General features: G+C 48.9%; 1 protein-coding gene across 2 annotated transcripts in view; it reads right to left on the reverse strand.

The window, feature by feature from the left end:
* The window catches only part of ADISSP (adipose secreted signaling protein), an 86,403-nt gene that overhangs the window by 31,787 nt on the left and 38,531 nt on the right, over positions 1 to 16,085 (reverse strand). For both annotated transcript variants that reach the window (XM_020795219.3, XM_020795220.3), the window contains exon 3: positions 3,653 to 3,795. In XM_020795219.3, coding sequence (XP_020650878.1) covers positions 3,653 to 3,795 — 143 coding nt within the window. The remainder of the gene's footprint in view (positions 1 to 3,652; positions 3,796 to 16,085) is intronic.

Below are 16,085 nucleotides of genomic sequence, written 5' to 3' on the forward strand. Positions count from 1 at the left end.
GAAGATTCCATCACGGGCACTTTAAAAAAAAAGAGGGAGGAAAAGAACTTGACAAAATTACCGGGTTGATTTCTTTTCAACCTGCACAGCTGGCCCATCCATCTGGAGCAACAAAACTGTAGTTCATCAACATTTAAATTTAGTATTTTTTAAAGCATTCAAGGGAGGACTTGTAGCTACAAGAATGCTCCTCATGAGGAGGAACATGGGTTGCTCTCAGGGGCAGCAAAGGAAGTAAGCCCTAAGGGAGACCCAGTGGAAAGTCCCCCTTTTCAAACACATCTGGACTTCCCAAGAACATCGCCGCGGCTCTCTTTTTCATGCATTTGGCTTTCACACACTCCTGGGATTTTTCCCCCCAATCTCCAAAAGGCCATACAGCATCTCATGGGCCATCTACACATATGAAAGTGACACTTCTGACCTGCCTTAGGTGAATGTCACTCTCTTCCCCCAACTTCCTATGGAAAGACAAAGCTCTCTGGCCTCGCCAGCCACATCCAACGTGCATGCACACAATCGCTCCCCCCCCCATCCCAGCTATCTTATCGGGGCAGGATGTTCACAGACAACAAGGGAGAGCATCCGGAAGGGCTTTGGCAACCTTCTCAGTGCCCTGGGACACTCCGCTGTGGGGGGTGGAGACCCTTTCTTGCAAATCAGGAAAGAGTTTCCAGGACAAACCCAAAGCTCTCCCACAAACCCCACTGCGTTCACTCCCGGGGGGGGGGAGCAAAGATGATCCTGATTCTCCCAGGAAAAGAGGCAAACCACACCCTCCCTGATCACGTACTACGACGTTCATGGGTGTCTAGTGTTCGCTAAGCTTTAATCCAGTTTAGCCTCCGACCACACACTGCCACACAGGCCTGGCTCTCGCTCCCTTCTCCTCAAAGCCCCCGGTTTCCCCTTCCAGGCGGTCTTCTGAGTATGGTCTTCCAAGGTCCTTCTGCCTCTTTGCCTCACTACCAACAAGCCCCGTTTTCATGCAGCGTTTTGCACCACTCCACAGTGCACAAAAGAGTCCAGAGAGGCTCTGAGGTTCCCACAGCCTCTCCCTCTCTCTCTCAAAAAAAGCCCTTGCCTATGGAGGGGTGTTTAGGGAGGTCACTCACTCCTCTCCACATTTTAGTCCGAACTTTAAAGAAGCTATCCAAGGTGCTTAATCGAGAACCCTTTAGCGGAGTCACCACCTCCACCGGCATCCCAGTCGCCATCTGCCACTGCTATCCTGTCTCCAAAAATGCGGTAGCTGGGGCTGATGGGAGCTGTAGTCCAGTGATACCAGAAACAGGCTGCTTTCGGCTTCCCACCGGCTGCCAATCATCATCATCATCTGTTATCGAGTCCATTCTGACTTATCCTTTCCAGGTTTTCTTAGGCAGAAAATGCACAGAAGTGATTTACCCTTCCCTTCTTCTGGGGGCACCTCAGGAACGTGCAGCTTGCCCAAGGCTACCCAGGCTGGCTCTACTCACAGGGAGGCCCCATGGGGGGGAGAGGAGGGGAATCAAACTCCCAACCATTGGCTCCACAGCAAGACACCTAATAAGCAGAGCTAACCAGCCAAGACATACAAACCCAATTTACAAATGAAAGAGGAAGACTGTCATAGGAGACCACTGCTAATTTTGGCAACCTCTGAGTCACTGGTAACAAAACCACCAACACAGAGCGCTTGGCTTCCAAGCCGTCAAGGGCAAAAGTAATTAAAACTGCCAGTTCTTTCCAGTATAAACAGGACTTGCTGTATTCAATATGCTCTCACCGAGGGGGGTTCAGACACGCAGGCTTTATATATGGTTTTCTTGGGCCTAACTTCCTGGAAAGAACTGTTTTTTTCTTCTCGGGGAAAGCCTGAAAGAATTTGGAAGAAGAAAAGCACATCCAGGCTGGGTCAGTCCAGGCTGCTGACTCGGGATGGCTCCATCTCAGGATTCTGGAGAAACACAGGCTGGGATGCTGGAGAGCATCCTCATAACATCAACGTCTTGCTGCTTCTTGGTTTGGTATTTAAATTATATTTCTGGTCCCGATGGCTGCAAAGGCCAGGTGTGGAAACGTAGGGGCCGTGAGGGAGCTTTCACTGGGTCGGGAATTCAACAGCCCGCATAGCTGAGGACCAGCTGAGGACACGAGGCCAAATGAACAAAGCCACATGGACACGTGATTAATTTGCCCCATTTCTACAGAGCTACACAGGTTTCACCATTCCTGTTTTTCACATGATAAATCTAACCATATGTTCTTTGCAAAGTTTCCAAAATATCTGAAAAGGAGGGAAACCGAAACGACAACCCACCCTCCAGATGGTCCTTGATGGTCACAAAACAGGCACCCCACAAAAATGGCTCCTGGTGACAGCAACATGTACCGGGCACCCCCCATTTGCCCAAAGAACTGCATGGGAGTTCCCCCACCTGACACGGCAGATTCTTCCCTCATCTTCCTCCCTCTTTGTTAGGCATCCTGACCTCTGATCTGGCCATGCTGAGGGCGTACCTTAGTCACACCCTACTGCGCTCACTTATAATATACTCTAATTTATGGAAAGATTTCAGAAAGTTCCGCTGCCCAAGAGATCAAGGGTCAGGCAGTTGACCAACAGGGGTGACATGGGGCACACAACTCCGCAAGGGGCTAATTAAGCCTCACCTAAACCTGTACTTGTAGCTCCTTCTAGGACCTTAAACAGCCTGGCTATTTCTGCAGGCTTTTCAATCTGAGCCATCTATGGCGCCCACTTAAACAGCGGTTAACAGCCTCTAATGACACTTGATCGCCACCAATTCTAATGCATCAGCTATCTTAGAATGTATTTTAAACTGCTGGATCACTGTTATAATGTTTTCCTTTTCATAGCTGAGTTATTGTTATGACTTTATGTTTTGTTGGTTTATTGCTCTCTCTCTCTCTCTCTCTCTCTCTCTCTGTGTGTGTGTCATCATTCCTGAGCCACTATCTATCTATCTATCTATCTATCTATCTATCTATCTATCTATCTATCTATCTATCTATCTATCTATCTATCTATCTATCTATCTATCTATCTATCCATCCATCCATCCATCCATCCATCCATCCATCCATCCATCCATCCATCCATCCATCCATCCATCCATCCATCCATCCATCCATCCATCCATCCATCCATCATAGGTGTCTGCCCAGACTCTGAATCCTGACATCTTCAGAGGCACATTCTGGCTCTTCTTGATGCCAGGCATTAGAGCATCCTTGGTATAGCTAGACGGGGTCCCCTTTTGCCAGCAAGCAAGCAGTAATTTTTGTTTATGTTGGGAAACTTTTAGCAAATGACTGGCTCTTGAAGAAAGACCATATAGATGCTGTGCTTTAAAAAAACAAACCTTTAAAACTGCTTTTCATTCCATAGTGTTTGTATTACTGATTTAATGACACAACAGCCTTTCAAATGTCTTTATCTATGTTTGTTTTCATCTATTTTTATCTGTATCTGTTCTAATTTTGTTGGGAGCCACCTCGGGAAGAGAGGTAGGATGTAAATCAATGAAGCCAAGTAAGAACAAATGGATGTGTAAAATCTGATGAGGGCTTTTGCCTGTTAGGAGGGCCCTCTGAGGACAGGTAGTCCCATCAGCAGACGAACAGGAGCTAGTGGCTTGATTCTTACCTTCACTAAGAAGTTTCCATCTTTCTCCTGGCTGACCATGACCACCGAATCATGAAGCTTTTCGTCAAAGTGGACGTGGCTGGAAGATCCTTCCACCGCTTGGGTTGGGGCAAAGCGGACACCCCCCACTTTGGGCTTGGTGCCTACAGAAGGAGAAGCAAGGAGAAGCACGGATGAGCAGCCACTGGCAAAAGTCACATCACAAAAGAGCCTCGAAACGGAGACCAAGGGCTCAGAACCAAGAGCCAAAGGTTCCAAGCAGACCATTCGGAACAGGTTAGTCAATGCCGGATGGGATTTGCAATCCATAAGATCCAGGAAATGTTTTGACCCCTTAGAAACAACCAGGATTTATTCTCATGGTGGCACTGCTGAAAAGCTTATGGCATACAAAACCTCTTAGGAAGTAAGGTGCTCCAGCACAGCAGCTGAAATTCAGTAGTAAGTGGCATCTAGAGTAGGCCCACTGAATGCATGGAACTTAACAGATGAGTTGACTCAGCATGTCCCCACTCGTCCAATGGGCCCACTCTAGTTGCCACTTACTACTGGATTTCCGGGCCCAAAACAAATGGCCAGTCCCAAAGAGAGGAGACCCACTGAGTCGACTGCTGAACGCCTTTGCCAACTCCATGGATCCCAACGGGGTCACGCGGGTTGAGACTGCTGCTCAGAGTCAAGATTTTGTTGGTTCTCCTATAAATAAGAGGTGGGCCCCAGGTAGCCTCAGGAGCCCATACGTGGCCTTCCAGAACCCCAGGGACGACAGAAAATCCAAATACCTGCCCCAAACCCGATGACCTAAGAAAGGTAAATAATCAGAACGGAAGCTTTCCTTTAAAGCGATATGTTTCTTAGTGCAGAGTGTGGAACTACCGAAGGGGAAATAATTACTCTGGAGACTGGTGATAGCAAAAGAGGGCGGCGGGGGGGGGGGGGAGAGAGAAATGTTTATGGTATTCTAGGAAATCCATTTACAGGCAAACACCTGAACCCGTCTGATTTGGGATGCTAAGCAGGGCAGGAACCGGCAAGGACTTGAAAGGGAGACCACCAGCGACTCCAAAGCATCTCCCTCCAGAGATAAGAAAGAAACCTTGGGGGAGCCCATGACTCCCTCCCAGTTACATCCTGGTCTTGCTTCATGTTCTGGGCAGCCTTGGCCGGAAAACCTGATGTGGCCTTGCTTGCAGCGGGAGCTAACCAAAGGGGGATTTAAAAAAGGAGAAAGACAACTCCTTTACTCTTATCACTTGTTTCAAGGCCCCCATCTCTTGGCTGTGAGGGACCAAGCAGCCAGAACAAAAGGCGGCAAGGGAGCTTAAGACTCAAAAGCCTTTCATCACCATAGCTTTCGTCAGGCGCCAGCTGCAGCTCCAGGGGACGAGGAGGCCAAGAGAGCGGCTGGCATGCAGCGATAAGGCTGGTGCCCAGGAGAACGATGGAAGGGGAAGAAAAGATCAAAAACCCCAGAGCCCCCCGCCCTATCCTGTTGGGGAGGCAAAGGCGGGGGAGATGGAATCGCGCCTCCCAGACACCAAATCTCGGCGGCGATAGGAAAAGTTTTGAATTGCAGTAGGAAATTTTTAAGGGGAGGCAAGGCAGCCTTCCCCAAACAGGCAGCTTCCAGAGGCGTAACACTCCAACTCCCATCAGCCTGCAGCAAGCATGTAGATTATGGGAAGGAGGATTGTGGGAACTGTAGTCCCACCTATTGGAGGCACCAAGGTGTTACATACAGCACTGATGTTACCTGTCTGTCATGGGTTTGGAGGGAAAGTTCCATCCTATGGGGAGTGGAAGGCGGGACATCAGGAGGAGGGGCTGTACTGTATATATATGTGGAGCGTGTGTGGAGAAGTTGGGGAGAGCTGAAGGAGAGCTGAGAGAAGAAGCTGGAGTGGGAGTCTGTGTGTCAGACAGGGTACTACTGTGTGTCAGTCAGTACCAACCTGATAGGTTCAGGTGTCTGTATGGTCAGCCAGAACTGATAGGTTCAGGGTCTGTGCTATATTTAAAGGTGTTCTGTGTGAACCAAACTGGTGTATGTATGATTGAGACTAAGCCACGTTACTGTATCTTATTCACTTGATCATTTTATTTTTCCCTGTGTGTTATTTAAATAAACCTTATTCCTTTATTTGTTAAAAATCCATCCCTGGTCTGTGTGACTTCTTATAGGGAATGGTTGGTGGCAGCTTAGTGAGACTGTGGCATATCCCAGTAGGTCTGGGGTTGTCACATTGATTGGTGTCCAGCGTGTGGGATACGACTGGTCCAGTTGTCCAGTGGTCCAGCAAAGCCTTGGCAAGTGTGCCCAGAGCAAGGGGGGTCTAGTCAGGGAAAATCTGAGAGCGCGTAGGTAATCTTCTAGGCTTACCTCACGGGGAGGTACGCTAGTGGAAGAACGTGTAACCTCAGATTGGTGGGACTAGATTAGGGAGCTCTGAGGCAACCTGTTTTGGCGGGAAAAAGCTGAGGCAAAGCTGAGTGAAGTAGCAGTGATCTAGCCTGTCTGCTGAGAGGCCTAGCAGAGGGGGGTTGGATTCTGGCTGGCAACAGTTACAAGTTAGTGCTGAAAGAACAGCAGCAATCTATAGAAGGCTGGTTCTGAGGCAAAAGAGGAAAAAAAAAGTGGTCGCTTTATTTTGAGGCTTGACTTTTGAAAGCAGCCTGTTCTGGGGGGGGATTATGCCCTTGACTCGAAGCCAAATGGCAGAAATGGGTGAAGTGAGGGAACCCCAGGTGGACCAAGGTTCTGAGGATGAATTTGGCTCAGTGCAGGATGAGAGCACGGGAGAACAGAACCCAGAACTCAGAAAATTGCTCCTAGCCCAACAGCATGAACTGAGGGTGAGGGAAATGGAGGAAAGGGAAAGGGAGAAACAAAGACGATTGGAAATGGAAAAGGAAGAGAAACAGGAAAGGGAAAGGGAGAGGCAAAGACAATTTGAATTAGAGAAAATGGAAAGAGAAGAAAGATTGGAGAGAGAGAAAATGGCGTTTGAGTTAAGAAAATTGGAGTTGATGAATCAGAACAATAATAACAATAGAGATTCTGAGGTGGGCCAATTGTCTAAAACTGACCTGAAGAAATTCCCTGTATACCACAAGGGAGATTGCCCTGAGGTGTTCTTTTCCCTTGTGGAAAGAGCGTTTGTGGACTTCTCAGTAAGGGAAACTGAGAAGATGACCATCATGCGATCTTTAATCAGTGGCAGCCTGGCAGAAGTCTATGCAGAGATGCCAGAGGAGCTGTTAAAAGATTTTGCAGAGTTTAAAAAACTGGTGTTTGCCAGACATGGGATAAATGCGGAACAGCTGAGGCAGAGATTCAGGTCACTCACCAAGAAACCAGAGCAGACTTTTACCCAAGTGGGGGCCCAACTGGTGAGGCTGCTAGAGAAATGGCTATCTCAGGAGGGAACAGAGACCTTCCAGCAGCTCAAAGACCTGATAGCGCTGGAACAGTTTTATTCAGTCCTGCATGGGGAACTGAAGTTCCAGGTGAGGGAAAGGAAACCGAAATCTGTGGCAGAGGCGGCCGAGATCGCAGATTTTATTTCCCAAATAAGAAAGCCCTTAGGTGAGGGGAAATCTATGAGCAAACCTAAAGAAACCTACAGCAAGTACTCTCAGGGACCAGGGAAAAACCAGCAAGGGGGAGGGGCCCATGGTGAAGGGAAGCCCTCAGACATGAAACCAAGACCTCAGATTTTGGAGGGAAAACCAAAACAAGATGAGAAAGACTCAAAATACAGCAGAAAATGTTATTTCTGTCAAGGAAAGGGCCATCTAATCTCAGAGTGTGAGAAATTAAAGCAGCTAAAAGGAAATGTGCCTCATGATTTGAGTGGAACCAAGCCAAAAGCTGTGTTCTGTGTCCAGAAAGAGCAAAGCTCCTTGCCACTGAGGGAGCCTGTTGCCATGGCTACTCAATCTGGAACAGTTACATCTGCTGATCAGGCTGAGGAAAATGGTCCTCTTGTGGAGGTCAAGCGCTGCTTACTAGTGAGAACAGATTCGCAGTTGTTTGAAACCGCAGGGGTGGACGTAGGAATACTTGACCATCAGTATAGGGGGCTAAGGGATACTTGTTCCCAGGTGACCCTGTGCCATCCAGATATTATTCCTAGGGAGTATATAATCCCGAATGAGAGCCTAAAGGTGGCAGGGATTGAGGGACAGGTGATCTCGCTGCCAGTAGCTGAGGTACCTGTGAACTTTCAAGGCTGGAGGGGAGTTTGGCGGCTAGCGATTTCATCGACTCTGCCAGCAGCCGTGCTCGTGGGAAATGACCTGGCTGAACATGTGAAACGGGTGCTAGTGATTACACGCTCACAAGCTACAACGGGGACAGTTCAGGGGGGTACTGATGAGCCCGAGACGGAAGCAGAGGGGAGTTCCGAAGCTGTGGTGGAAACTTTAACCACGGACAGCAGATTTGGCCAAGAGCAAAAGGCAGACGCCACTCTCCAAAAGTGTTTTGAACAGGTGACAGACGCCCAGCTAACACCTGAAACCCCAGTGAGATTTCGAGAGGAAAAGGGAATTTTATATAGAGAGACCCTGAGGAATATCTCAAAAGGGGGAGATGGGATCAGAAGTCAGCTGGTGGTACCTGAAAAGTATCACCCCATGATCTTAAAAAGGGGGCACTCTGACATGTTTGCTGCGCACTTAGGGGTGAACAAAACACAGCAGAGAATCACACAGAATTTTTACTGGCCTGAAATAGGGAAGCAGATCAAGGAGTTCTGTAAACAATGTGATGTGTGTCAGAGGCAGGGGAATAACCGTGACAGGACCAAAGCAAAGTTGTGCCCTTTGCCTGTGATTGACACTCCGTTCAAATGCATAGGGGTGGATATTGTGGGACCTTTGCCCAAGGCCACAAAGAGGGGGAACAGGTTCATTCTCACCATTGTGGACCATGCCACGAGGTACCCTGAAGCCATTCCCTTGACTAACATTGAAACTAACACAGTGGCAGATGCCTTGGTGGGGTATATGTCCAGGATGGGATTTGCCTCAGAAATAATCACAGATTTGGGCGCATCGTTTACATCGAAGCTCATGAAACGGTTATGGCAAATCTGTGGAATTAAACACAAGGAAACCACTGCCTATCACCCTGAAAGTAATGGGTTAACGGAGAAGTTCAATGGGACTCTAATGCGCATGATTAGGGCTTACTTGGCGGAGAATCCAAACAATTGGGACCAGAAGCTGCAATCCCTTTTGTTTGCTTATCGATCAGTGCCACAAGCCAGTACCGGGTTCAGTCCATTTGAACTTTTGTTTGGGAGAAGGGTGAAAGGGCCACTTGATTTGATCAAACAAAATTGGGAGCAGATCACCCAGGATGACCCACAAGATGTTGTGACATATATAGACTCTTTAAGGAATGACCTAAAGAGAAACCTAGAGCTAGCAGCAGAGACCCTGCAAGCTCAAAAGGTCAGAAAGAAAGCTTGGGATGACCAGGAAGGCAGGGAGAGGCACTTTAACCCAGGGGAGGAAGTGCTTTGGCCTAGGCCTTGCAAAGAGAACAAACTGCAGCTGGGTAGCCCAGAAATAAAATACTTGGGTCACATAGTAGGGGGAGGAGTGATAAAACCCCTAGAGGCCAAGATAGAAGCAGTTCGTGATTGGCCTAGACCCAACACCAAGAAAAAAGTCAAATCATTTCTTGGGTTGGTGGGCTACTACAGAAAGTTCATCCCGAGGTTTAGCGAGATTGCGGCTCCGCTGACCGATCTGACGAGGAAGAAGACTGATGACCGCATCCCGTGGACCAGCGACTGTGAGGAGGCGTTCCAGAGGTTGAAGGAGGCCCTCATCAACTATCCAGTGCTGCGTGCTCCAGACTTCGACCGGGAGTTCATCATCTACACCGATGCGTCTAACAGCGGGGTAGGAGCAGTTCTTTGCCAGGAGGATGAAAATGGTGACCAGCATCCAGTGTCCTACCTGAGTAGGAAACTCCAGAAAGGTGAGAGACATTTGGCAACCGTGGAAAAGGAGTGCCTGGCCATAGTCTACGCGATCCAGAAGGCCAAGCCTTACATCTGGGGAAGACATTTTATTCTGTGCACTGACCATTCACCACTGCAATGGTTAAAGACAATGAAAACCCACAATAGTAAACTTATGAGGTGGGCTTTAAACCTGCAAGACTATGACTTTGAAGTGAAGGTGGTCAGAGGGTCAGTGAACTGTGTTGCTGACGCCTTGTCAAGAAGACCTGAAGAATGAAGACGGCGAAAGAAACATGGACTATGTATATATTTTGGTGACCAAAGGTTAAATGTACTTGTTTATTAAACATGCCTGGTTTGTATGAATAAAGGTAACTTGATGTATTGTAAATGGTAAATGTTTAAATGCCTAATTGATATGTTTATCCTAGAGTAAGTATGGTATTGTATGTTAATGTATAACTGTTTTTGTATGTTTTAGATCCAGGTTGTTTTTTGGAGAAAAGCACTTTAGCTTTCCCCCTACAAAACAACTTATAAAGAGGGGAGGTGTTACATACAGCACTGATGTTACCTGTCTGTCATGGGTTTGGAGGGAAAGTTCCATCCTATGGGGAGTGGAAGGCGGGACATCAGGAGGAGGGGCTGTACTGTATATATATGTGGAGCGTGTGTGGAGAAGTTGGGGAGAGCTGAAGGAGAGCTGAGAGAAGAAGCTGGAGTGGGAGTCTGTGTGTCAGACAGGGTACTACTGTGTGTCAGTCAGTACCAACCTGATAGGTTCAGGTGTCTGTATGGTTAGCCAGAACTGATAGGTTCAGGGTCTGTGCTTTATTTAAAGGTGTTCTGTGTGAACCAAACTGGTGTATGTATGATTGAGACTAAGCCACGTTACTGTATCTTATTCACTTGATCATTTTATTTTTCCCTGTGTGTTATTTAAATAAACCTTATTCCTTTATTTGTTAAAAATCCATCCCTGGTCTGTGTGACTTCTTATAGGGAATGGTTGGTGGCAGCTTAGTGAAACTGTGGCATATCCCAGTAGGTCTGGGGTTGTCACATTGATTGGTGTCCAGCGTGTGGGATACGACTGGTCCAGTTGTCCAGTGGTCCAGCAAAGCCTTGGCAAGTGTGCCCAGAGCAAGGGGGGTCTAGTCAGGGAAAATCTGAGAGCGCGTAGGTAATCTTCTAGGCTTACCTCACGGGGAGGTACGCTAGTGGAAGAACGTGTAACCTCAGATTGGTGGGACTAGATTAGGGAGCTCTGAGGCAACCTGTTTTGGCGGGAAAAAGCTGAGGCAAAGCTGAGTGAAGTAGCAGTGATCTAGCCTGTCTGCTGAGAGGCCTAGCAGAGGGGGGTTGGATTCTGGCTGGCAACAGTTACAAGTTAGTGCTGAAAGAACAGCAGCAATCTATAGAAGGCTGGTTCTGAGGCAAAAGAGGAAAAAAAAAGTGGTCGCTTTATTTTGAGGCTTGACTTTTGAAAGCAGCCTGTTCTGGGGGGGGATTATGCCCTTGACTCGAAGCCAAATGGCAGAAATGGGTGAAGTGAGGGAACCCCAGGTGGACCAAGGTTCTGAGGAGGAATTTGGCTCAGTGCAGGATGAGAGCACGGGAGAACAGAACCCAGAACTCAGAAAATTGCTCCTAGCCCAACAGCATGAACTGAGGGTGAGGGAAATGGAGGAAAGGGAAAGGGAGAAACAAAGACGATTGGAAATGGAAAAGGAAGAGAAACAGGAAAGGGAAAGGGAGAGGCAAAGACAATTTGAATTAGAGAAAATGGAAAGAGAAGAAAGATTGGAGAGAGAGAAAATGGCGTTTGAGTTAAGAAAATTGGAGTTGATGAATCAGAACAATAATAACAATAGAGATTCTGAGGTGGGCCAATTGTCTAAAACTGACCTGAAGAAATTCCCTGTATACCACAAGGGAGATTGCCCTGAGGTGTTCTTTTCCCTTGTGGAAAGAGCGTTTGTGGACTTCTCAGTAAGGGAAACTGAGAAGATGACCATCATGCGATCTTTAATCAGTGGCAGCCTGGCAGAAGTCTATGCAGAGATGCCAGAGGAGCTGTTAAAAGATTTTGCAGAGTTTAAAAAACTGGTGTTTGCCAGACATGGGATAAATGCGGAACAGCTGAGGCAGAGATTCAGGTCACTCACCAAGAAACCAGAGCAGACTTTTACCCAAGTGGGGGCCCAACTGGTGAGGCTGCTAGAGAAATGGCTATCTCAGGAGGGAACAGAGACCTTCCAGCAGCTCAAAGACCTGATAGCGCTGGAACAGTTTTATTCAGTCCTGCATGGGGAACTGAAGTTCCAGGTGAGGGAAAGGAAACCGAAATCTGTGGCAGAGGCGGCCGAGATCGCAGATTTTATTTCCCAAATAAGAAAGCCCTTAGGTGAGGGGAAATCTATGAGCAAACCTAAAGAAACCTACAGCAAGTACTCTCAGGGACCAGGGAAAAACCAGCAAGGGGGAGGGGCCCATGGTGAAGGGAAGCCCTCAGACATGAAACCAAGACCTCAGATTTTGGAGGGAAAACCAAAACAAGATGAGAAAGACTCAAAATACAGCAGAAAATGTTATTTCTGTCAAGGAAAGGGCCATCTAATCTCAGAGTGTGAGAAATTAAAGCAGCTAAAAGGAAATGTGCCTCATGAGTTGAGTGGAACCAAGCCAAAAGCTGTGTTCTCACTAGTAAGAGCAAAGCTCCTTGCCACTGAGGGAGCCTGTTGCCATGGCTACTCAATCTGGAACAGTTACATCTGCTGATCAGGCTGAGGAAAATGGTCCTCTTGTGGAGGTCAAGCGCTGCTTACTAGTGAGAACAGATTCGCAGTTGTTTGAAACCGCAGGGGTGGACGTAGGAATACTTGACCATCAGTATAGGGGGCTAAGGGATACTTGTTCCCAGGTGACCCTGTGCCATCCAGATATTATTCCTAGGGAGTATATAATCCCGAATGAGAGCCTAAAGGTGGCAGGGATTGAGGGACAGGTGATCTCGCTGCCAGTAGCTGAGGTACCTGTGAACTTTCAAGGCTGGAGGGGAGTTTGGCGGCTAGCGATTTCATCGACTCTGCCAGCAGCCGTGCTCGTGGGAAATGACCTGGCTGAACATGTGAAACGGGTGCTAGTGATTACACGCTCACAAGCTACAACGGGGACAGTTCAGGGGGGTACTGATGAGCCCGAAACGGAAGCAGAGGGGAGTTCCGAAGCTGTGGTGGAAACTTTAACCACGGACAGCAGATTTGGCCAAGAGCAAAAGGCAGACGCCACTCTCCAAAAGTGTTTTGAACAGGTGACAGATGCCCAGCTAACACCTGAAACCCCAGTGAGATTTCGAGAGGAAAAGGGAATTTTATATAGAGAGACCCTGAGGAATATCTCAAAAGGGGGAGATGGGATCAGAAGTCAGCTGGTGGTACCTGAAAAGTATCACCCCATGATCTTAAAAAGGGGGCACTCTGACATGTTTGCTGCGCACTTAGGGGTGAACAAAACACAGCAGAGAATCACACAAAATTTTTACTGGCCTGAAATAGGGAAGCAGATCAAGGAGTTCTGTAAACAATGTGATGTGTGTCAGAGGCAGGGGAATAACCGTGACAGGACCAAAGCAAAGTTGTGCCCTTTGCCTGTGATTGACACTCCGTTCAAATGCATAGGGGTGGATATTGTGGGACCTTTGCCCAAGGCCACAAAGAGGGGGAACAGGTTCATTCTCACCATTGTGGACCATGCCACGAGGTACCCTGAAGCCATTCCCTTGACTAACATTGAAACTAACACAGTGGCAGATGCCTTGGTGGGGTATATGTCCAGGATGGGATTTGCCTCAGAAATAATCACAGATTTGGGCGCATCGTTTACATCGAAGCTTATGAAACGGTTATGGCAAATCTGTGGAATTAAACACAAGGAAACCACTGCCTATCACCCCGAAAGTAATGGGTTAACGGAGAAGTTCAATGGGACTCTAATGCGCATGATTAGGGCTTACTTGGCGGAGAATCCAAACAATTGGGACCAGAAGCTGCAATCCCTTTTGTTTGCTTATCGATCAGTGCCACAAGCCAGTACCGGGTTCAGTCCATTTGAACTTTTGTTTGGGAGAAGGGTGAAAGGGCCACTTGATTTGATCAAACAAAATTGGGAGCAGATCACCCAGGATGACCCACAAGATGTTGTGACATATATAGACTCTTTAAGGAATGACCTAAAGAGAAACTTAGAGCTAGCAGCAGAGACCCTGCAAGCTCAAAAGGTCAGAAAGAAAGCTTGGGATGACCAGGAAGGCAGGGAGAGGCACTTTAACCCAGGGGAGGAAGTGCTTTGGCCTAGGCCTTGCAAAGAGAACAAACTGCAGCTGGGTAGCCCAGAAATAAAATACTTGCGTCACATAGTAGGGGGAGGAGTGATAAAACCCCTAGAGGCCAAGATAGAAGCAGTTCGTGATTGGCCTAGACCCAAAACCAAGAAAAAAGTCAAATCATTTCTTGGGTTGGTGGGCTACTACAGAAAGTTCATCCCGAGGTTTAGCGAGATTGCGGCTCCGCTGACCGATCTGACGAGGAAGAAGACTGATGACCGCATCCCGTGGACCAGCGACTGTGAGGAGGCGTTCCAGAGGTTGAAGGTGGGGTTCAAAATCTCCCGTCTCGCAGGCAGCCAGAGGGAACCACCGCGGCCCTCTCAGGAATCGCTGGACTACCTCTCCCACCAGCGCCAGCTGGCGCGGCCCCTGGGAGTCACAGACGGGCAATATCCAGGAGGGCTGCTCTCTCCTCCCCCCTTCTCCAGTTATGGGGTAAATCTAATGTAGTTCGTTCCCTCCACATCAGATCCACTGAACGAATGGAACTTGGTACATTCGCACTTGGCACGGGTCCCATGGATTCGAGAGGGTCCCTCGAGGGAGGGGTTGACTGCAGGGAGCCCTGACAGTGCAGACGGGCTGAGTTTTCTCATTGTGAGAGAGACCGCCTCGGAAGGAAGGGAAGCTCCTTTCAGGAGCCTGTCGCTCCTCCGCGGCTGCTGCAGCTGCTGCCACCCCACCCCACCCCACCCCACCCCACCCCACCCCAATTCCCACCTCACCCTCTTTTTTCCCCCTCACAGCTGCTGCATGTCAGACGCAGACTTCCCTGCCTCATCCCCAACCCGAGGGAGGAAAGCACCTCCTGCAGCCCGGCCCACTGCTCTCCGAAAAAGAAAGGTGTCCCCTTTGCGCCAGCTAGGTGGCACAGGCCCATGGGCTTTGCCCGGGTAAGCCAGGAAGCAGGACCCAGACAGAGAGAGAGATGGAGAGACCGGAGGAAATAGATGCCCATCAGCCATTTTTGCACAGAGGGCTCTTTGCTTCCATGAACTTTGGTTCTAGCAGGGCCTGGCTCAAAGTTCAAAAAAGTTTTCTCGAAGGCTTTCATGGCCGGGACCTGATGGCTGTTGTGGGTCTTTCGGGATCTTTGGCCGTGTTCTGAAGGCTGTTCTTCCTGATGTTTCGCCCGTCTCTGTGGCCATGGGCATCTTCAGAGGACTGGAGTCGGAACATACAGAGCACGGACAGAGTTCCGACTCCAGTCCTCTGAAGATGCCCATGGCCACAGAGACTGGCGAAACATCAGGAAGAACAACCTTCAGAACACGGCCAAAGAGCCCGAAAAACCCACAGCATTTGGGTTTTTTGTTTTTGTTTTTTTGAGACTGCACCTCCTGAAACCTCCTTGCCAACGTGGCCACTCTGTGACAAGGCATTCTGGGAGTTGTAGTCTAACCCAGTACCTCTGGCAGGAGAAACTCCAGGAGCCTAGAGGTCTCCTTTGGCCCCCGTTTTCACTGGTAGGGTTATTTCCTGGGAGACAAGCAGAGAACACCTGCTTCCCCTTGGGGAGGTCACACGCCATCTTCTTCCGCCCTTCAAAAGGCAGCCTTCTGGCTCCCCAGCCGGCATTACCCCAACAGTTCTCGGGGGTTCTTGGGAGGTGGGGGGGGGGGAACCTTGGTGACCTTCATTCACTCCCCATTCAAGGTGGAATTTGCTCCACATTCAGGCAGGAAGAGCAGTGAATGAACTCAAGCAAAACTGAGCGCAGAAGGGTTTCTGTAGGGTGGTGATCCCACAACCTCAGTTACCTGTCCCAAATCCTTTAAAATACAGAGGCGGCCCTTTCTTTCTTTGCACCCTTCCCTGGAAGGGGCAGGGGAAGCATTAAAGAAAAAAAAGGGGGGGGGGAGGAAGGCCTCCTCCAGGTGATTCGTAAACCCAGCGTCCAGTTTCAGAGGCCAGGCGCTTCCCGACGTTGGAAGTAGACTTCCGCACCCTGCTTGTCTTCCTGGGGAGTACAGGGGAGGGGAAGCTTTGCAAGGGCCTGGTCCTCAAGGCTCTCCGAGATGCCCTTTCAATTGCAGGGACCCGATCCGAGCTGCGTCCTGCCTGG

The sequence above is a fragment of the Pogona vitticeps genome, chromosome 5, assembly GCF_051106095.1.
Source record: "Pogona vitticeps strain Pit_001003342236 chromosome 5, PviZW2.1, whole genome shotgun sequence".
Classification (NCBI taxonomy): Eukaryota; Metazoa; Chordata; class Lepidosauria; order Squamata; family Agamidae; genus Pogona; species Pogona vitticeps.